This window comes from Aythya ferina (genome assembly GCF_964211825.1).
Source record: "Aythya ferina genome assembly, chromosome: 3".
NCBI classification, from domain to species: Eukaryota; Metazoa; Chordata; class Aves; order Anseriformes; family Anatidae; genus Aythya; species Aythya ferina.
Genome location: NC_140298.1, coordinates 109,617,607 through 109,638,436, shown reverse-complemented (window position 1 = coordinate 109,638,436; position 20,830 = coordinate 109,617,607). Strand labels below are relative to the sequence as shown.

At 44.2% G+C, this 20,830-nt stretch overlaps 1 protein-coding gene and 1 long non-coding RNA gene across 5 annotated transcripts; one reads left to right on the top strand and one right to left on the bottom strand.

Annotated features, from left to right (window-relative positions):
• Positions 1-2,671: 2,671 nt before the first annotated feature.
• Positions 2,672-19,450, bottom strand: LOC311435226 (uncharacterized protein). Of its 4 annotated transcripts, none has more exons than XM_084516024.1 (23): positions 19,219-19,450; positions 19,065-19,123; positions 18,840-18,932; positions 17,139-17,266; positions 15,515-15,661; positions 14,538-14,609; positions 13,379-13,546; positions 13,187-13,283; positions 12,123-12,340; positions 10,957-11,110; positions 9,977-10,185; positions 8,623-8,740; positions 7,555-7,760; positions 6,813-6,930; positions 6,565-6,731; positions 6,340-6,440; positions 6,136-6,257; positions 5,987-6,037; positions 5,707-5,890; positions 5,501-5,624; positions 4,395-4,476; positions 4,090-4,182; positions 2,672-2,780 (listed from the first exon to the last, which is right to left on the bottom strand). In XM_084516024.1, exons 1-22 carry the CDS (start codon positions 19,245-19,247, stop codon positions 4,109-4,111), a joined length of 2,721 nt encoding a protein of 906 aa, XP_084372150.1. In that variant the 5' UTR covers positions 19,248-19,450; the 3' UTR covers positions 2,672-2,780; positions 4,090-4,108. The 4 variants fall into 4 exon arrangements, with proteins under 4 accessions (XP_084372150.1, XP_084372148.1, XP_084372151.1 ...); XM_084516022.1 differs by lacking the exon at positions 2,672-2,780 and adding an exon at positions 3,100-3,512; XM_084516025.1 differs by lacking the exon at positions 2,672-2,780 and adding an exon at positions 3,100-3,244.
• LOC311435227 lies at positions 8,968-11,746 on the top strand. Its single transcript, XR_014692004.1, has 2 exons — positions 8,968-9,119; positions 11,391-11,746. It is a non-coding gene; the product is annotated as an uncharacterized lncRNA (long non-coding RNA).
• Positions 19,451-20,830: the final 1,380 nt, after the last annotated feature.

Genomic DNA, 20,830 nt, shown 5'->3' with positions numbered 1-20,830 from the left:
CACAATACAGAGGTACTGTAGCTTTACACCTTCACCAGGCTTTAGGGGCTGTCTCTGCTTGAAAATTGCAAACCTCTGCAGTGTCTGGGTCACTCCTGGCTGCCCACTCCATCACCCTTGTGAAGTGATCGCAAGTCATGGCCAAGGTGCAGTACTGGTAAGTCCAACGGGATGCTGCTGCTTATTTATGTTGACTGGCTCTTCACTCTGGCCAGAGATGTTTCAGACATGAATAATTCACAGCCACTTGCACAAGGTTTCCTACCTATAAACCCACTCTCACTTCTCACCCAGTGATTTGCTATCTCTAAGCTTAAAAAAATGACTTGGTTTCCTTGATGTGTTACAGGCTGTTTTTTTCCTTTAGCACCTGGAACAGCCTCTAAGATCTTACTTGCTTGGAGAACGTGGGAAAGAATAGCATCATCATCCTGAGCTTTTTCCTAGTACCCTATTTTTCCTTCTCGTGGTACACTGGAGGAGACAAAAATCTCGCCTATTTTGTAGTGGTGCAAGGCCTTTCCCTTGCATTTGCAGACAAGTAGGAAAAGATGACCACAGCCCAGGCTAACAGGCCAAAAGCAGGGCACAGAACAATCTGGGAAGTGTTTTGGATACAGTTAGCATGTGAGGTGCAGCATGGAGAAAAGGAGAGTCGTTCTGAAAGGGAAGTGGTGGCCCATTGAGGGGAAAAGGGCTAGGTTGTCAAGGGGCAAGAAATACATTTCATTTTTCACAGGCTTCTGTGTGGACAGCAGAGGTAAGTCAGCATTAAAAAGCTGAGAATCTTTGGCTGTTACAGTGAGGACTGCACCATGCGCTGTCCCATTTAGTAGGTTAAAAATTAGCAGTGAAAGGTGTATTATATGGGGGAATGAATGCCTTCGTGTCAGTCCAGCTCAGCTGCACAGCTCTGCTGGCCCCTTTCAGAAAGGCCGAGGTTCAGGAGGAGGCAAAAACAGCATCCAAAACGTAAAACTACTAATAGAAAAATAACATTTTGTGAGTGTGTGTCTGTGTTAGTAGATTATTGTAGGTCTGAGGCAGAAGATGGGTCTGCAGAAAAGGTTCAACCTCAGCCTGTGGCTTCCGTGCGTGATGGAAGGGCTGGTTGCTTTTGATGAAAAAGTTTGCTGTGGGATTGGGTCGAGGTGGAGGCCCACCTAGGAGCACATTGTAGTCATTTTGGCTGAAATCCAATCCGTTTCTGAAGATTTTCATGGAGGAACCGTTTTGTCCATGAGCAGGGATTGGATGCAGTCCATGGCATCACTCCCTACGGCCCATGGTCAACAGCTTTTTCATCATTCCTGTCTTTGTGTTGTACATGAAAAGCACCTGAAGGATATCTTCATATCCCAGTGAGGAAAAGCTGTTCCATCCTTGCCATGGACACCACAACAGTAGATTTCAAGTAAGGTTCCCCTTTTTTTCTATGAAAAAAGCTGATCAGTGCTTTCCAGGCTTGTACTGTTGCTCCCGTGTATGTGTTACTGCACATTTAACATATTTCGCACCTCCCTAATGCCTTTTCTCTGCACTGGTTGAATAATGAAAGCTTGCTCAACCAGAATAGTGTGAACAAAATAATTTTTGAGGGCTTAGCCTAAAAAAGAGTTTAAGTCCATAGGCCTGAAAACCAAAACCTGGAAGTTAGCTGTTGAAGTTCCATCTTCAGTGCCTGAGGAGAGGGAGTGAGCTCAGGATAACCTAGATGTAAAACAATGCGCCATGCAACTGTGTGACCAAGTCCTAGTGTGGGCAAGATGCACTCCGACCATGAAAGAGTTTGTATGTCAAGAAGAGCAACCAAGCTATGCGGAGGCAACCAAGCACATGGACTTTCTCTGGCTGATCTGTGAGCATGTGGGAGCCTGAAATGCTTGTGGAAATGGCAGTGCAGGTGTGTCTCACCTCCTCCCTTCACCTCCCAACCTGCCAGGAGGGAATTGTCTCCCCATCTGTCAGGTGGTGGGTGGGTAGGGAACCCTGCTGGACCCCTTCCTGGCTTCTCAGGGCGACAGGGAAAGATTTGGGATATTCTACTTGCTGCAGAGGTGTTTTCGGGAAATCTCTGCAAGATGCAAAGTGAGTGAACTTCAGCAATGCAATAGGGACTGGATATGCACCTGTGTCGAATAAGAGAGCCTCCCGTGAGGACTGGGAAAAGGAGAGCCTGGATTTAGTCATCAGTATTTAACCTTCATCCTAGTTTACAGATTGCAAAACGCTTTTTAGGTTAACAGAAAGCAGTGAGTGTGTTAGCATCAGTACTGGGGAAAGCATTTCCTTGGAAAACAAGCGGGAGCGGTGCGGCTGCTGGGCTGTGCAGTGCTGGCTGCGGACAGCAGAGCGCACTGCTCATACAGCAGAGGGGAGGGGAGGGCATCGCCCCGCTGCTCTGTCGGGTCCTGGGAGCTCAGCACCGCCCGCATCCTTTCGACAACACTTAGTCCTTCATACATACAGCTTGAAGACTACATTTATTCAGCAATCGCAGGCAGGACTGCAGATTTTGGGAAGCTAATCAGTCTGTGCAATCTAAACTCAGGCTGCATGAGCTGTGCAAACCCACCAGACACAGCACACATTAGCCCGAATTAGCATGGGTGCAATTGCCCCATCTTTGCTGCTGTTGGATGCTGATTGACGCTGCAGTCACACCTTCAGCTGGCATAGGAAAATCCCAAGGGTGATTTACAGGTGGTCATGTATCTGGTTTGTCCTTCCCCTCTGAAAAGTAACCTTTCTAATTTTTAGTCTCTTAAACAAGATGTTTTCTGTGAACACACACAAAAATATACACCAGGTGAAATGTGTGAGAGCATCTGGCTTCTCCCATTTTGTAGAGTTAGGCTTTTTCCACACATGGGCAGGTGAGAAGAAAGCAGAGAGCTAACACTTCTCCAAGAAGCTCAGGTCAATGCAACGTTTTAACAAAAATTCTGCACTAATGGAAAAAAAATGTACGAGTATGACATTGTGTTGCATGTGGAAGAGGCCCTAAGTAGCAGATTGCTTGACATTTTGGAGCCAATGTTAGAACACCAGATGGTTGCTGTTGCAGGCTAGCAAGGAGATGTTCTGCGCTTACATTGCTTTGTATGTATTTTTATTTGACTTTTCAGATTTGCACTTGACATTCATATGGGGGGATTGGCAGTCACTTTATGAAGTATTACAAGAAGCAGCCATAATCAGGATTGGAATAATTTTAGTGATCTGCAAGTCCATATTTCAACAGCTGGAAGAAACAAGAAGTGTTATTTTGAAGCTTTGGGTTATTTTCTGGCAAGTTTTCTTGTGTAGCCACTTCAGAAAGGCAACAGGTTACAACATCGGCTAATCCTGTTGGCAGACCCTCGCACTTTCCAGTGTTGTAGAGCTGTCCTGAGTCCCACAGTCTGGACTTTTCACTTCAAGCAAGATAATCCTAGTGATCACTGTAAAAGGTAATTCCCATGTCTAGCTGCACATTTATAAAGCAGCCAGCACAGCAGAGCCTTCAGGTGCTGTTGGGGACACAGACGGTGAAGAGAGGAGTGAGGCTGGAGTACACAGCTGAATAGCTCTGGTCCTCCAAAGACTGATGAAGCTATAGGGTAAACCCTAACAGGCTGTGGGATTTGGACCCTTGGAAAGAATTTGGGATATGACAGCAATTTGTGCTTGTTTCTAAAGTTTTGGATCCATTTTCTTTCAGCTGAATCGTGATGACTGCTGGGGGCAGTCCAGTTGAAAATCTGATGAAATAACATCTTCCAAGTTTCCAAGACTGCCTTCTATAGCCCAACTCCAGCTTGCACTGCTCCACTGCTGGCACCTTCTCCAGAGCCATACCACCTGTGTTTGACTTGGCAGGTAGCTCTCCTCTTTCCCTCTCCTAGGGGTCAAGCTTAGACCAGGAGACTGCAAACCCTGCCTGTTCCCTAGTTTTTGCCTCTGCCCCTAAATGCTTTTGAAAAGAGAGGAGATCAAAATGGAGGCAGTGTCCCAGAACCTAGGGTCTCAAAGGACAGGCTATGTATTGCTTGTGTCACAAAACATAGCGACCTGTCTAGGCGAAATCACAGGGCCTGGTGTTCTTACCAAATTCAGTTTATGTGCCTCATCTTAGATCTGGATCGACAATCTGGACTGGTCCAGCAAGTACATAACCCTGGAGGCTGGCTGAACAGTGACCTGGAAAGGATGAGAATGACACACCGGGTATCTGTGGTTTTTCAAGAACACGTAAATGTTGCACTGTAAGTGTTAATGTGTTAAAGTATGAGCTAAAGGTAATGTTACCAGGTCTGTTTTCAAGGCATTTTAGATGCCAAAACGAGGGGTCCTAAATCCCTTAAAGACATCATGCCAGGAGTGCTTTGGAGTGGCTCCTCCTGAGCACTTACCCTTCCTCTCCTTGCTTGGGCTACACTGTCCTCTGCAGGGGCTGCCAGGAGAGCAGACGGCCACCAAACAGTGCACATACACCTGAGAAGAAGGAAAAGTACCACTTGGTCCATATCAAATCCCCCTTTGCAGAGCAAAGTTTTGTCTTTCATTCCCCTTTTGCAGAAGTTGCAGCTGATTAAACTTAGGCCTGGCTGAATGCTTGCATATGGCGCATTCTGCACACATTCTAGCTGAACCTGCCTTGAATTTCGACTTTGGTGTCAAAGAAGCCCTCAGGCAGTTTGGTAACTGAGAGGCTGAGACAGGAGAAACAAAAACCTCACGAGCTGCAGCGAGGCTATGTATCAAAGCTAGACAGAAACTCAATCTCGTGCTAGATGCAGCTGCCCATTTAGGAAGCTGCACATGCCAGAATTGCATCATATTCATTTCTAGCAAGTTCACAAGTTGAACTGCTCATGAAAGGCCAAGTCAAAAAATCGTGGTTACTTAAGCTGCCTGGGCAGGGGTACTGCCATGGCTTGTTTCAGTACGTGTGCTAGAATCGGCTCAACTGGGTGCACCAGGAGCACAGCACCCTCAGGTGACTGTCCGGTGCTTTCTTTGCTCTTCTTAGACCTGTTAAAGGAAGACAGAACCTCAAAAGTGTAAGGCCAGACCCACATGTCTCTGTTTCCCTGCCCTCTGGGCTGCTGTCTGAGGAGATGGCTGAGTGGCTGGGCAGATGGGAGACAAGAGAGCTGATCTTCATGTGGATGCTATGGTACATAAGTTGACTTTTCTGTTCTAGACATTTTGAGCTGAAGTGCTATGAATATGCCCCTATAAAAAGTCAGAAACACCATATAAAATCATGTTTATATACCAGAATTTCATTTTGTTTCCTCCAGCCAGTCCACTTTCAAGTCACTGAAATCATATTGCAGAGTAGATCTGAGAAGAGAACTAAATTAAAGCTGCACACCAGTCAGGCTACTTGGGCTGGATGCTGGCTAGGTCTTAAGCCTGTGAGGTGTTTACATTGGCTGTTTTTTTAAGTGATCTTCAGAAGTACATAGAGTAGGGTCCATAAATGGTGGGTGAGCCTTTCACTAAATCTTACCTGTTCCAGCTGATGTGTCAGGGTCCTCACTGCTAGCCTTTTAAAATGAGAAGGGTGTCTCACTCTGGGGCTAGCAGCCACTGAGAGGAACTCTGCAACATACTCACTGCTTTTAATCTCACACCTATTTGAGAGAACAGACCAAAAGCTTTGTAGAAGATCAGGGTTTCTCTGATAAAAACATTGTTTTTTCAATAACTACTTGCCCATCCATGGTGATGTTCCATCTTGGGGCGCTGTTGAAGTCCAGAGACCCCATCACCCAGCAGTTGTCCAGGTATAACTCAGCATCAGGGCTCTCATCTTTCAGCTCCATCTCGAGAAACACAGACTCCATGGGTCGCTTGAGTATCGCCTCATCAGGCTCATAGAAATCCATGAAAGACTCATCTCAAGAAAACATCAGGGGATTTTGTTATTGGTTAAAATTTGATTTAAATCACAGCATGTTTGGAAATGTTACAATTTTCTTTGAAGGACACCTACTTTTGGACACTCTTGAAACTACATTCAGGGCTTTTCTTATCCTTCTGTATACTGCAGAAAAGGAAATGTTGGTGAGGTTCTTTAGCAGGAGGCAGCTTACAACTGAAAAAGTCACAGGAGTCTTGGAATGAAGGAAGAGAATTGCCTACCTGCAATATTTGATCTTGGCACCATTGTACCGGAGCCAAAAGGACGTGATGTGGATGGCTCACTAACAAAGGCACCTAGCATCACGGTCTCTTTTGCTCGGTAGTAGCATGAGACTGTTAATCTATAATAGGAAAAAGGGCAATTTTTGTTTTCACTTTCCAGCACCAAAGTGAGTGTCATCAGTGAGCAGAAGCTGCTCCTACCTGTAGTCTGGATCTCTTGTGATTTTCGGCTGGCCCCGGCCTGGAAGAGTCTCTCTCTCGTAAGAGATTTCATTTTCATAAACAATGTGATCACCTTCAAACTGTGCATATGGGAAGCTCATTAAAAACTGAATCTTCTCAGGAGCTGGGGCAGGGCAACAAATGAGAAAATGCAGGAGAGACAGAGACTTCCAGCAGGTGTATTTGCTCTGGCCATGAGCTTACCCTTACTGAAGTGCCACAGGTGGTGACATGGAACATGAAGAAGGCATGTCCTTTGTTATACTCTTTAGGCTTGCATGAGCTATCCCTTAGTTTGGTTTTACTCATATCAATGGCAGGAACTGTCTTCATCTGAGCAGATATCATTATAGTACCATCTGGGTGGCATACTGAGGAAATCAGAGAGTTGGTTATAAACTCAATGGAAGACTTACAGATCTTTTTGTTGATTGATCGTCTGTATAACTTACTTATAAATGCTGAGGAATTAAAATTGCAGCTAACGGAGAATATCTGTAAGGTCTCCATAGTTCTCACTTTCCTTAGGGCAACATCGAACCTTGCTTTAATTTTCTGAAAGGACACTTCCTGTGAAGGAGGGGTTGGAAGAGATCTCCTGTTAAGGCACATGATCAATATGTACAAGATTCTGCTCTCCAGCTTGTGCCACTTGAACACCAACAAGTCATGAGAGTTAAGTCAATGTAACAACTCAAACCTCATGCAGCACGGGAACACGAGTTTTCTGGTATGAATTAATTGGTTACTGTCACAGAGAGATAAATTCTGGCTGATTATTGTAGAATGCTTCAGATATTTATTACTACATCAATTTTCCCTGCCATAATTTAACATTTCTACAAAACGTTCCTTTAAAAGAGTTTCTTTCATAAAAGCTGTATTGAAATACTGTTTCTGGCTCGGTTTGGGACATTTTGCCTCATCTTACTAAAAATACAGAGGAATTTGTTGTTGAAGACTTGGTGCGTATCTTTTAGAGACAACTCAGCGCTGCAGATTACATAATATATGACATTACCAGAAGGGTCTGTGTCTGTTATGTCTTGTCCTTCTTGCACTGGCTTAGAGTCATTCCCCCTAGAGGTTTTCCAGCACACGTAATACTGCAGCACTACAATCTGACTGCAAGGCTGTGCCTTTATGAGCAGAGTCCTACGTGCTTTAAAGAAGGCTGTTACGCAGTTCACGTACCTCATAGATAACTCCCACAGCAAAGAGAGGTATTTGCAGGACCAGGTGGGTCGAGTTGCTAGCTGCAAGGTACCCATTTGTGAGTGCTGTGTGCCGGTTCAGAAGCTTGGCACCAAGATACAGGTTCCAGTACTGGTGCAGGCCAAAAACGGGAATGGCTAGGTACAGGTTTTCTTCATCGCAGTAACCAGTTGCTTCTGGTATTACTGTGGCAAGAAGGTGGGGTGAGGAGTTAGCGATGAATGAGGGTTTGGTATGGGTTTCCATCATGGGTAAATGTGGCACTGGCACCGCAGCAGTGCCGCTACACGCGTACTGGCATCGCCTGTGCTCTGTTGGCCATGATGTGGGTGGAACAGCCCGCACTCGGCAGGATCGGGAATCCTCATGCTTTAGCAGTGGCCTGCCAGCTTGCTTCCAGGATTGCTCCCTGTTTCTGTAATGCAAGCTGAACCATGCATGTAATTTTTATTTTTATTTTTTGTCAGCCACCTCTGGGTTGAACCCAGAGCTACTTCCAAGATAAAAACAGGACAGTGAGCAGTCTCTGTCACCTTTGTGGCATCCAAAATCTAAGATGTTTGATGAAATAGCAACTGGACCTCACAGCAGTTTCAATAACCTGTTAAGTGCAGCTCTTAGCAGATAATTTTCTCTTTATGGAAATGCTGCCTTTGGAGTTCACAGCGATTTGAGTCAGTTGAGTTTTGCCCTGGACGCAGAGGCAGAATTGCATTTGAGGACAAACTGAAACTCATAGCAATGTCTGAAAGTTTTGCCAGTAGATATATGTTCAAGTTATGAGGCATCTTGTTCACTGAGTTTGCTAGCCAACTTCTTTTACACGCTGGTTTTTATTGCTCTCAGTGTCTCGAGGGCAGACTGTCTTGCCAGTATGCAGAAGAGCTGCCATCAGAAAAGCAGCAAGTTGGCTATGGTACCAATAATGAGCTATCGAAGGGTGGGGTTCTCCCAAAAGCTCTCATCCTCTGCCTAACACCATTCTCACTGAATTCAATGAAATCCATGCTGTTGATGCAAAACAGTTAATACTGGGGCAAAGCTTACCGATATCAGCAATCACACATTCCACCTCTGCAGAATGGTAATAGAGCACCATCTCCGGACCCACGCTTAGGGTGTAGTTAACAAGGAGGGTATATTTTGTTTCATTTCTATTCACGTACTGAAAGAGAGAGAAAATGTAAGGCTGCAGTAGCAATGGATTCCAGCACAGACAGGAATGTATATCCCGAGCAGCACTAAATAATTATTCCAGCACCCTCTGCTCCCTAGCAAATAACTCTGTCTCCAAAAACATCGCTTCAGTTGGCCTAAAACTACTCAGAAAACTGGACTGGATTCAACAGCTCTTTTGGCTAAACATAAATGTGGAGAATGTAGTGCCTGTTCAGAAAATGGAGGCAGAAGTGAGCACGGTGCTGTTTCCTCTGTAGTCCACTGGTGAAAGAGCCCGAAGAGGGAGGTCTGGATCCAAATCCTTACTCTTATTTACTCAGAGTGGGGTCTGAACCCGGGACAAGGAGTAATCAGTAGGATGGAAGGTATGAGGAGCCGCTACAAGAGATCTCTCAGTATACTTATTTACTTCAGTAAAAGTGCTCTCAAAGCAAAACTTGGTATCCAACCTGAAAGGAATACTTAGCTTTGCTGAACATTTTTGGCTTGCTTTGATCCTTAATGCAATTTAATTGTGGTTTGACTGCTGTCTGAAAATTATTTGTGCAAGTCCTGATTCTGTGTGTTCACAGTGTTGTTCCTTGTAACAGAAAATAGCATTGAAGCTCTGTGTGATTTAGCTGAAACAGGGGTAGAGGACTTGCAGTTAAGTGCCCTCCTGCTAAAATGAGAGGCTGAATTTCCTCAGTGAGTTTATACTTTTCACAAATATTTAGATTGAAAAGGGTCTGTAGCTTAACAAAATATGTTCAGAATAACCTAAGTCAGCCTGTACCTGCTTGTGAGGTGCATGGCCTGTGCCAGCGATCAAATGGCTCTGCATAAACAGTAGGTTCTGGAACTACTGGATGGTGGAAACTGCTGTTTGCAGGATTGCAGTAATTGATTTATTTTTCGAAGACTCTTCTGCTTCAAGGGACAAATTTAACAGAGATTTCTTCCTGCTGGGCGTTGCTCTTGAAAATTAGCCATGCTGACAGAGACTAAAGGAAGTCATACTTCATACTATCTTATCACACTGGATGCTGCATTTCTCCTAGAGGCCTAAGGAGAGCAAGGTGGGGACATACAAACCTCTTATCTTAACTCAGATGAGTTTAGGCTTATTGACACCTTTACGATCGAGGAACGGTTGTTGGTTAATAAAAGCCAGGCAGATGTTCTGAAAAGGAACTGCTCTACCTCCTCCACTCAGCTGCTGAAGTGGCCTGCTGTACCTTACCTCCTTTAGAACATATGGGTCATCAAAAGAGACTTCCAGGATAAATCCTTTTGTTCCATTTGAAAAAGAAGTTTCATAAATCTTATATCCATGGTGCTGTGCTTCTCTGAGGGTAAATGGCACATTTCCTATTGTGATTGACACCAGGGAGACATCAGGAAGAAAGTGTCCAAATGCAATATTAAATATCCTTTCCTCTGGCAGAGTATCTGTAGGGAGAGAACATCAAATTACTGCTGATGTGGATCAAGTAACTAAGACAGTTGGGGTGGCCTCCCATTCATGTTCCAGGAAACTTCGCCAACAGCCATCTCCTTAATGGCTCTGATTAATGACTGTTTGTGTTCTAGTCAGATCTGAAATACTCTGAGTACATGAGAATTGCTTCAAGCTGCAGGAGATTAACAACAAATACATACAACATCACAGAAAGTGGGTTCAGTAACTTTCTAGAGGTGCACTACCACATGCTGTGCCTTCACTATAATGAAATCTAGGATATAGTTCAGCCACATAAAATATGGGAAAACTATAATGTATGCTAGGAGTTTTTTTTTTTTTTTTTTTTTTTTTTTTTTTTTTTTTTCCCCTATATCAGTTATCCAGTTAGCTCCAAAGATGACTAGTGTCTTAGTGCATTGGAAAATGTCATTAAAAGCAAACAATGCAGCATCTTTATTCTAGTGCCCAGTGTCTACTGGAAAAATATGTTGGCTAGAGTGACAGAAATGTTCATGTTTTTATCAGAAACTCATAATTTTCATTTTATCTCATAAAGACAGGTGATAGATGGTACATCAATTCAGGCTAAACATTTATTTTGTCTTATAATACCTTGAATCTTGATGTTGGCTAAAAAATTGGAAGCGGAAGTTGAGAACATTATGGTGAATAAAGGTATATGGCAGAGGTCAGATGGACCAGGGTATATTGCAGCACAAGAAAGAGACTGGGAAAAGTCAATGAGAAAAATGACTTACTGTTGATAACAGTTGGTATTTGTGGCATGAAAGGGGTAGTAATGGTTTTGATGACGGTATATTTAGTGGTTTGCCAGTCTGCATCTGTCCACGTGTGCTCCAAGAACAAGTCAATACTGTAAATGATTCCATATACACCACAAGATACAGAGCTCTAGGAGGTAAAATTTGTGTTAAGCTTTAAAACTCAGTGCCTTGATGGAGGAAAGAGTGAATAAGGTTAAAATTCATACACTAGAAAGAGCAAATGGTATTTTAGGACAATTTGGGATGTATTTTGCTGGTTGGGGAGCTTGTTTGTTTCTCTGCCTGATCCATTTGTCTGGTCCATGTTTGACTAAGATACTGCTGTGATTCTCAGTAAGGAGGTATTGGGGTTGGGAGGTCCTCTGTAAGTTTAGTAAGTAACCATATTTGCATGTGTTTTTTTGCAGTCACTGGGCTACCAGTCATGTCTCAGTTCACTTGGACAGTTTGTCAGTGCTTCCAGCCGTTCTTCAGACTGTGTGTGTCTGGTATTTCTGTGCACACTGTGGTGTAAGTGCCCACTGGTGTACCAAAAAGTGAACTTCTGAAGGGGACAAGTCAAAGTCACATCAATATCACCTTCATAACTGTAACTGGTAAAAAGCCTTCTGTGAATCCTGCCAGCTCCCTTCTACTTGAACATTTCTTTGGACATTGTCTCTGTGCTCGTAAACTACAGATTGACATAGATTATACTGTGTTGAAAGCAGGTGGCTGCATCCAAACTACGTTCTGGAAGTAAACCCTGTCCCTTGCTAACTCATACTGTCTGCATGGAAATTGTCTGGGAAGTTGCTCATTAACCCTGGCCAGACGTGTGCCAGCACCAGTTTCATAATGTAAGAGCATGCATGACTGATCAGTGGTGCCCAGGAATCCCTTCCCTCCTAACTTAGTGTAGTTAGTATAGTTTATCAAGAAACAAAACAAAACAGTCTAGCATGTTTTGTGATTAGAGATACTTAATTTCTGCATAAGTGCTTTTGAGATACAGAGAAGGCAGCATGTAGGTCTTCTGATATTTCTTGCATGTAAGAATTTTAAGCACCAATTTTAAGCACTGTTTGGAACACTGTTTGGAAACGTCTTCCATGGTGCATCCCCTAAAATATGTTAGTCAGAGACAGGTTCATACTAACCTTTAGTTTGCCTCCTTCTGCTCCAATAGGGATCGTTATTCCAATGTGTGTCTTGTTGTGCTCCAGTAAGTAGTTGTTCTCCTCTGGGTTTACTATGACTTGGCCATCGACTCCCATTACAATGTTTTTTGACAAAAAGGTGGATTCTTGAAGCACTAACGTTGGGATAACACTTGGCACAGTCCATGTTAGCGTAGTGTCAGTGAAACTGGTACCATCTGTTGAGTTAGACAGACAGTCCCACAAGGCCCCCAGGCAGTTGGAGTTTCCCGTGAGTTCACCCTGCAATGGTTGTCTTTCCCTGACTCCTTTCCACCACAGAACCTCTACAGCTTTCACTAATGAAACACTTTGTAGTCTATTAACCAACTGATGGCTGTTCTGTCACAGGAACCCTGACACTCAAAGTAGGCTTGAATCACCATTTTCAGATGAGTAATTAATATATTCAGAAGAAATGACAGTTGGGCTCCCCCTTACCTGTTGTATTGTCTTTCTGGTCATAGGAATTTTGTCTTGTTGGCAAAGGAATGAGACATGGAGCCACTTATATGGAATTTTTTTTCCTTGAAATAACAGTTTCAAGATTGTGACAGCTTACGACCTCCTCCTCCCTCATCAGTTAATCAAATTAATTGATGAAATTAATTGTTCAAATTGATCTGAGAATTTTTTTCTGCAAAAAGCTGGGCTAGTTCCACATTTCCACAGAAGAAGACAATGTCAGTTCCAAGAATACAGAGCTGCACCCCTGTGCGAAGTTATGTGACAGCAGAGAAACAAAGCAGTGGGGTTAGACCAGGGGAGGCTCCCTGGCCCTTCTGCATGTAACTTGGGGGTTTGAGAAAGCAGAGAAAGGCACAACTGCACCATGAACACAAGTTATGTAGTGTCACAGCAAGGAACCTATTTGTCTGGCACTAAAGCCATGGGCTGTTAGCTTGTGCTGCTTGGAGGGCAGCTTGTAAAACTCTTACAGAGTAAGTAATAGGGAAATAGGGAGACTGTCTTTCCTACTAGCTTCTTAAGTAGTTAATTTTGATGAACAAGGAAGAAGTCCTTACCAAGAGGACAGGAGACAGTTGTGTCAATCAGCATAAGCAGCCACCGCTGCCTGTACATGGAAGTGGAGGTGACCAAGTTCATATTTACACCATTTACCTTTTGGGATGCAGAAAAAAAAAAAGGTGAACTGATGTTCTAGGGAGGTAGTGGAAGCAGCAGAGTTTTGTGTCCAATTGAGAACAACAACTTACTGTGCTGATGTCAGACTCATTGCTGTGGTAGGGTGCACGGAGGTACACGCGGTACAGTGTGTTATTGAAGCTGTAGCCCAGTTTTGCTGCATCGCTTACCATTATTCTCTTTCTCCCTGATGGAGAAACAAACATCAGTTGCCATAGCTGGTATGCAACATTTTGAGTCTGCAAGAGAGAGATGACCTGCATCAGATCAAAGTCTACCAAAATCCCTTAAAAACTGTGATGTTGTATCATCTACTTCCTACTAGGATCTTTAGTAGGTGGTGTTGCACTGGACAGTACTATTCCACCCAGGCAAGAAACACTATCAATATATAAAAAACTAAGGAATTCTATAGCTTTTTAAAGTGTTTTTAGAGATAGCCTTATAACTGCCCTGGAAGAAACTTAGATTGGTGGTCTTGATCAAAACTCCTTGGACAAAATGCCTATATTGTTAATAAAATGATTGCCTTTGTGTCTGTCAATTTCTGGAACAGTCCAGTGTCCAAATGACAGACCACCTTTTATCATATAGAGCCATACTGTGTCAAAGATGAGGTGAGAGAAATGTATGTACAGGTCTAGAACAGTCTTCTTCTCAAATGATAACTATATGAGTGGATAACCAAAAGGAAAAATGGGCATAAGAAGAAACATAACATGAGACTAAACATGGGCAAGACATGAGAAAAATAGGATAAGCATATGTATTTCCCCCAAGCGTATGTATTTCCCCTCTAGCCTCAAATAATCTTCAGCTCAGACTCCTAAGCGATCTGTAGCTTCTTTGTACTTTGCATGAATTATTTTGCAGTGGATTTCTCTTCTGTGAACTTTTCCAGACTAACCTTGGGACCAAGCAAGATTTTAGCAGCCACATCTTTTGACAAGGCATTTGACTGATTTGCTACACATTGTGAGAAGAACCACCTACCTTTGTTGGTTTTGTACTCAGCTTCCACCAACATAAGAAGCATATGGCTCTACTCTCCCACCTAAATGTCTTTCTGCAGTCTAGAGCTCTAAGAAAACTGGAGAGGTTTTTCAGTACTTGATGACTTTTCTGTATCCCATTTATGACAGAGGTGGAGCTATTCCCCAAGGTTAAGGACTCATGAAGTTAGCAAGCAGAGGCAGGCTGGGAGCTACTAGGAAAGACTCCCCTTCATACCTCTGGCAGGGCTGACATCCATGCGACGGTGTAGTCATTTGAAACTGCAGGGACATCAGTCTTCACGGACACCTGGAAACACAGATGAGATTGTCTGGGAACAGACAAATCTTCAGCTTTACTACAGGCATGGGGAGCAGAGAGAGAGATTCAGAGAGAGGCAGAGAGAGGCTTTCAGATTTCTTCTCCAGTGTCTGTCAGGATTTAGCAAGTTGCATTCACTGGAAGTAATAAAGTGTTTCCAGACAGGTTCTTCACTGTGGTAAGTTCTGTGACCTTACACTGGAAGTTAAAGCCATGGCATCTGCAGCAATGTATGTACAGAAGAGGGAATGTCTTTGTGCATGACCAGGTCCTGTTTCTTATCTGGGAAGCTCTAGACTAGATCACACTCTGGAGACTTTCAGGGGCATCAGGATATCTCTGTAGAAGTTATAGGGAAGCAGGCTTTAACAGAACTGGTTCCCTCTTCACATGCAGACTAGATACCCTAAAATGTAGGACCTCCATATCTGCTGGCAGCAGGTTGAGCATTCAACTAGTACCACCCAGTGGGAGGCAGGTTCTGTCTCACTCCTCTGAGTTGTCTGATGCTGCAGGGGTGCAGCTCTGCCAACTCCAGGTTTTGTTATTTCAAATAGGAGGATAACACTCTTGTGAGTGCTGCAGTACTTCATAACACAGAGGTATTCTTCTGAGCTAAACAGGTTGGCTGCTGGTCTGCCTGGCTGCTGATTTGCTTGCAGTGGCTTAACTTACAGCATCTGTACACTTAACTGAATTTCACTGCATGCAAAATACCTATGTTCACAGGTAAGTGTATTATTAATAAACATCTACTGTTGCACTCTATGCTGAATAGCTGCATGCACACCCAGTACATGCTATAAAAACAGCTTCTGATGGGAGTTTGTGGAGGTTGCGGTGCTTGGCAGGGAACATAGATGGAGCTTAGCCTTCAGTGGGAAAACTTTTACCTCCATGTAGTTTTCTTCACACACAATTTCTCTTGGAGCCCAGGAGGAGTAAGAGCAGTACATAGGGTAGGTGTAGGTCACAGCTGCCCTCATGCTTGCAAATGAGGAGACCTTGATGTTCACAGTCAGTGAAAACAGTTCATCTGCCTGGGAAGGAAAGTAGGAAATTCAGCAGATCATGTGGAAGGTCCAGCTCATACACAGCCAGGAGCAGCTGCACGGGACCATCCAGCCCAGTGTCCTGTTTCCAAGAGGGCTCGGAGGAGGTCAAAGTGGTTGGAGGAGCACTGAGAGCATGTTTATAAGGATGAGAACAAAGCTGTTGTGAAAGTTCCTCCAAAATATGAGCCTGTCTTAAGTGGTTTATGCAGAGGGGCTTTCTGAGCCAGAGGCATTGTCTCAGTACTTAGAGCCTTTGCCTCATGTCAAATCCCTGCAATATTCTTCCCACAGCATTCAGGTGCAGCTAATCAGGGGAAGATACTTTATGTTACATTATCTGACCTTCCTCACTGTATGGTTTGTGTTTTTCCCATTCATGACTGCTGTGTGCCTTTTCATGGAGGCAAAGTACCAGAGATTTTGGTTTGATGTAGGTAGTTCAGGTCTGTCTTAAAAATGCTGTTTAGTGTCCATCTTGACTGACTCCAATAAGAGCTCCTCTTGGTCCTTCAGCTCTACAGGAGCCAAATGTGAAGCCATGGACTGTGCTTCTATCTGACATAGAAGTGTTTTTATCTACAGAAAAGCAAACAAAGGCAAAACTTTTCCAGAGAAATGTCTAGTCTGGAAATTCTGGTTGTTGCATAGCACTGCATACTCCCTGGGTTCACGTCAGCATAAGATTTACCCATACAGCTTCACCTTTTTTTTTTTTTTTTTTTTTTCTTTTTTTTTCCTTTTTCTTCTGCGGGACTTCCAGGATCAACTAGACTAAACATGGACAACAGATGAAAGTTCTGCTCTGATATATTCTGTTTCTAGGTTCATTTCATCTCAACTAATATTTAGAAATTAGAAATCCAGGCTAAACTTTTACACGTATTTTAGGAAGAAGTGAATCACCTTCCGGTAGATGCCTGTTTCTCTCCATTGACTATTGTGGAAGCATAAACAACCAGTTTAGACCAGACATTATCTTTCAGATGGCTAAAGTTACATGAGGCAAATTTGGGCCTAATAGATGTGTGTGATCTACGTTCCTAGGCATGTGTTAACAGGAACATTACCACACAAATTAAGCCAGGAAAAGATCTGCCAGAATCGCATTGCAAATGTTGCTTTTTCAAGCAGATGCCTACTTCTTTCCAGAGAGGCTTTCAAGAAACTCTCTGGCAAAGCAGCAGCAATAAGGATATGCTTGAGAGCTGGCAGCTAGTCAGCAGCATTAGGCTAAGTGTCATTTCATGGAGAGAGGAAATCCCATGTCAGTCACACTGAACAAACCACATACCGAAGAGCCATTGCCTATTCATTTCTACACACCATCATCAACGCTAACTCAAGTTCACTGTTTCTTGAGTTCTCAAAACATGCCATTGGAATGCCATCTAATATCTCTATCTGGCCTTGTTGAAGGAGCTGTACCATCTGATGTGGATTTTGGGCTATTTCTAGGTCTTACCTCATTGGCCACGTGGCAGCCAAGCACCGATGCACGGAAGACGGGGTTGCCCCACACATCTTCTGAGAGGACATAGCCACAGCGAGATGCCAGTTTCTCATCCAGCAGAACGGGGCCGGCATAAGGATCTGCAGAAACAGGGCATTGAGGAACAGTGTGTGGGATGGACAGCTTGGGGCAAGTCGGTGTGCAGAGCAGTACTGAGGCCTCCTCACCTTGCTCTCATCAGAAAAGAGGTCCAGCTGGGTTGGGTGTTCTCCAACAATATGTGTTGTTAAGGAGCTGGCGAAGCTGTGCTGGTATGTGTTAGAGTGAATGTGATGGTCTGTCATGTCTCAAGCTCACCCACATCACGTTCACTTTAATGCCCATTTCACTGTGTCCAGGAGCTTGTGCCACAGCCACCTCGAAGTACTGTTACAGAGAGTTCCTCTGAGGCAGCACATATGTGTCTCCTCCCCTGAGCTTACTCTCTAAAAAAAGAATTATGGGCCATCCATTTCTAAAAATCCTCAAGTTGTGGTAATCGGCTGCTCACTCTGATCAAAGGATTCACTTTGGACGGGCAATTCCACAAATTGGTCAGGTTTGCTCATCTTGGCAGGGTGCTGTGTGCTGTTAAGCCTATGGGGGAGCCAAGTAACAGGCACATTGGGAGCTGGCTGTGCTCAGCTCTTGGTGCTGGTAGAATTAATAACATCATATTCTGTTAATTATCTGCTCTTCTGATTAAGGAGCTATTTTGGTCTTGGGTTAGACACAAGAATCTGTACAAACAGATAGGGTTTAACTAGCTGCCTTTGTAATTTCAAGATTTATCTGTCATCTTTATATGTCGAACAGTACTAATAACTGCTGTTTCAGTAGATGTATTCTTGCAGCCAGGATAGACTAAGGAGATAAGTGAGAGGAATTTTGGAAGAAGAGAGAATAGCTTTTATGAGACCAACTGATAGAGCTGGAGGAAACAAACAACCTTTTTATGCCTGAAGGCTTGTCTGCTTTTTCCAGCAATATCAGTTGCTCTCATAAAAGCTATCACTTCTCTCCACACCCTTGCTGTACTTGACTTTTCAGTTCTGCCTCCAAATCAATTGGAAAAAAAAAAAAAAGAAACCCAGAAAAAAGTGGACTGATCTCAACAGAAAGAAATCTGTTTTGGGGTCAAATCACATACTTTGTTCAATTTGATGTGAACATTTGCTGTTTTTCATTTTGGTTAAATAGGTTTTTGTTTTTCTCAGCAAAATGGAGACCCTTTGTTCAATCTGATATAGGGCATTTTGTGACCATTGTGATGTTAAATAAGAAAAGAAAAGAAAAAAAGTCCTTTAATTGCTCAAGCAACTCATGGAGAGTGTGTTCTGTGGGTATTAACCAGTCTCCAGAGTGTTGTTTTCGGGACAATGAAAGCCAAATGTCAGCCCTTCCTTATCTGACCATCCTTTCTCCTTTCCCCTGGCACATTAGATGTAAGAAGCAAAGGGGACTGTGGCTGTAGACACAAGTTTGCTCGTCAGTAGGGATATTGGCCAAACTGAGGTGCTAGAGGCTGGATGTAGGCAGCAAAGATGTTCTGCTGGTTATTTGGGATAAGTGACCAATTATCACATAGATAACAGCATCCAGATCACACACACTGTGGTCATGTAGGTGATTCCCCAAACTTCATGGTGCTCGGGGCAGACACTTGTGACTCACCATTGATTTCCAGCTGGAAGAACTTTCCCTGGAGCAAGAGTTTATTCAGTTTCATCCAAAAAATCCTGGAATGGCAAGTGCTCTGTACAAAACCTGGTGAGAGCACATACAGAGCAGATAAGCCAGTGGGTCTGGAGGGCAGCGAAGAGGCACGTCTCATTACAAGTGTAATAACAAGTTCTCATCCTTGCCTCTCCCACTATCCTTTTATCTCATTTCACCAACCTGGGGGAGCCATCTGCCTGCCTTGTCCCAGCCAGAACAGCAAGAAAAGCATCCAGATCCTGCAGCATAAGCACACGTACAGATGATGGGGTGAACAAAAGAAAAAAAGATCAGGATGGAAAATGAAAGAAGCAGCAACTGAGGTTCTCATTACCTGCATAGCAAGTAACCCACAGACTCCATCTGTCCCCAGGGACCTGTGCATGGGCGGCAAAGACTTTGAAGTAAAGTTCACCCAGCTGTGGAATTCAGTCAGGAGAAAATGTACAGCTGACCTTTTACAACAGAGATTTTGCTCTTTCTTCTCCAGGCCCCGTGTGTGAATCAGGAGAGGCCAGTGGCTTCAGTCGCATGGGAAGCCTGGGCTGAGCCCCGCAGTGCCCTCCAACGTTATCTGAGCTCTCAGCAGTGGGAGGCTGTGTCCCTCTTGCTCAGCCCCCGGGAGGGCAGAGCACCCTCCTGCCAGGTATTTGCAAGGTCAGAAGCAGCTGCTGAGCCTGATTTTACTGAGTGCAGCAGGGGGTGCTCCAACCTTTCCATCAGCCCCTGGGAAGCAATCTCTTTCCCTGTAAGCCAGTGGGGTAGCTTTGGCTTCAGGTCTCAAGTGCACATGAAACATTTCCCCGGAGGTATTTTAATTGGGTCTATACAGGAAATACATTTTTGTTTCTGTGAAATGTCCCAGTGACCCAGCCATGCCAGAGATAACAGCAGTTCTTTGGCGGCGATGCATTTCACTTTTATGGATCCAGTTAGCTCGCCCTTTGATTTGTTTGATTATTGGAGAGTGTTTTTGTGAAAGCATCTTGTTTTCAGAAGTGCTCTGATATCACTGGCTTGGTCGGACCATGTGCAGGTCTGTGCTTGGCCCAACGTGCTGCCTGGGAAGAGGGAGCCACTGGAGCTGGTGGGAGCTGTGGCCTGCGACTGGCAGTGCGCCAGGGAGCAGAAAGGCTGAGAGACCTGGTGAGCCACAAGCACGCTTTGTGTGGCACGGATGAGATAGGGTGGGGTGAGAGGTACAGGACATTCAGGCTGGCATTTTAGCCACTGGAACCCAGAGTTCAATCTCCTTTTGGTCCCCTTTTTGGGGTGTTATGCAACCATTGGCATGTGTGAGCAGAGCTGGGCAGCAGAAACAAGATTGACCCTCGCACATGCTTTGGGGTCAACAAAAGCCAGTGATCACGTCCACTCACAGTCATAGTGCAGTCTGTGTTGTTTTCTCCTCGGTCCCCCTTGCTCAGAGGACCTCTGCAGCAATAGCAGAACCCATGAAAAACCCAATACAACCACCCTGCAATAGACACGCTCACTTTATACAGCACACTTATATAAGTGCTCTGGAGCACAGCCCTGGGGCTTGAGAAATCTCCTAATTCTTGTCTGCTGGTCACAAGACCCTTTCCCATTCGGCAGGAGCTGAGGTCCAACTTCTGCAACAAACTTCTCATAAGCCCACACAGAACTCGCCGCATGATCCTCGCCTGCGGTAACTCTGCGTCCCCGGACTTGGAGTGACTCTTCATTGAATCCAGCTGTGGCTGGAATTCGGCTGGAAATGGTGGTGCTCAGATACCACAGTGATGAGTGTGGTGTAACAATGAGATTTTGATTTTTGAGTGAAAACTTCAGTATATTTGGACAGCAAGCTGTTCCAATTCTGATAAGCCACTTCCAAGAGCCATGTAGCATCTCTCCGAGATACTGGGAGTCAAGGTCTGAGGGAGCCATGTTTGAAACAGCGTGATTGCAGTTTATTAATG

Excerpts from the sequence above, each read along its gene's own strand:
- LOC311435226 (XM_084516024.1), bottom strand. The coding sequence starts at position 19,247 with ATGGAGTCTGTGGGTTACTTGCTATGCAG. Across the intron at positions 14,610-15,514 it reads GTGAAGAAAACTACATGGAG|GTGTCCGTGAAGACTGATGT; the intron begins GTAAAAGTTTTC and ends CTGTGTTTCCAG. Across the intron at positions 5,891-5,986 it reads AGTTTCAAGAGTGTCCAAAA|ATGAGTCTTTCATGGATTTC; the intron begins GTAGGTGTCCTT and ends TGTTTTCTTGAG.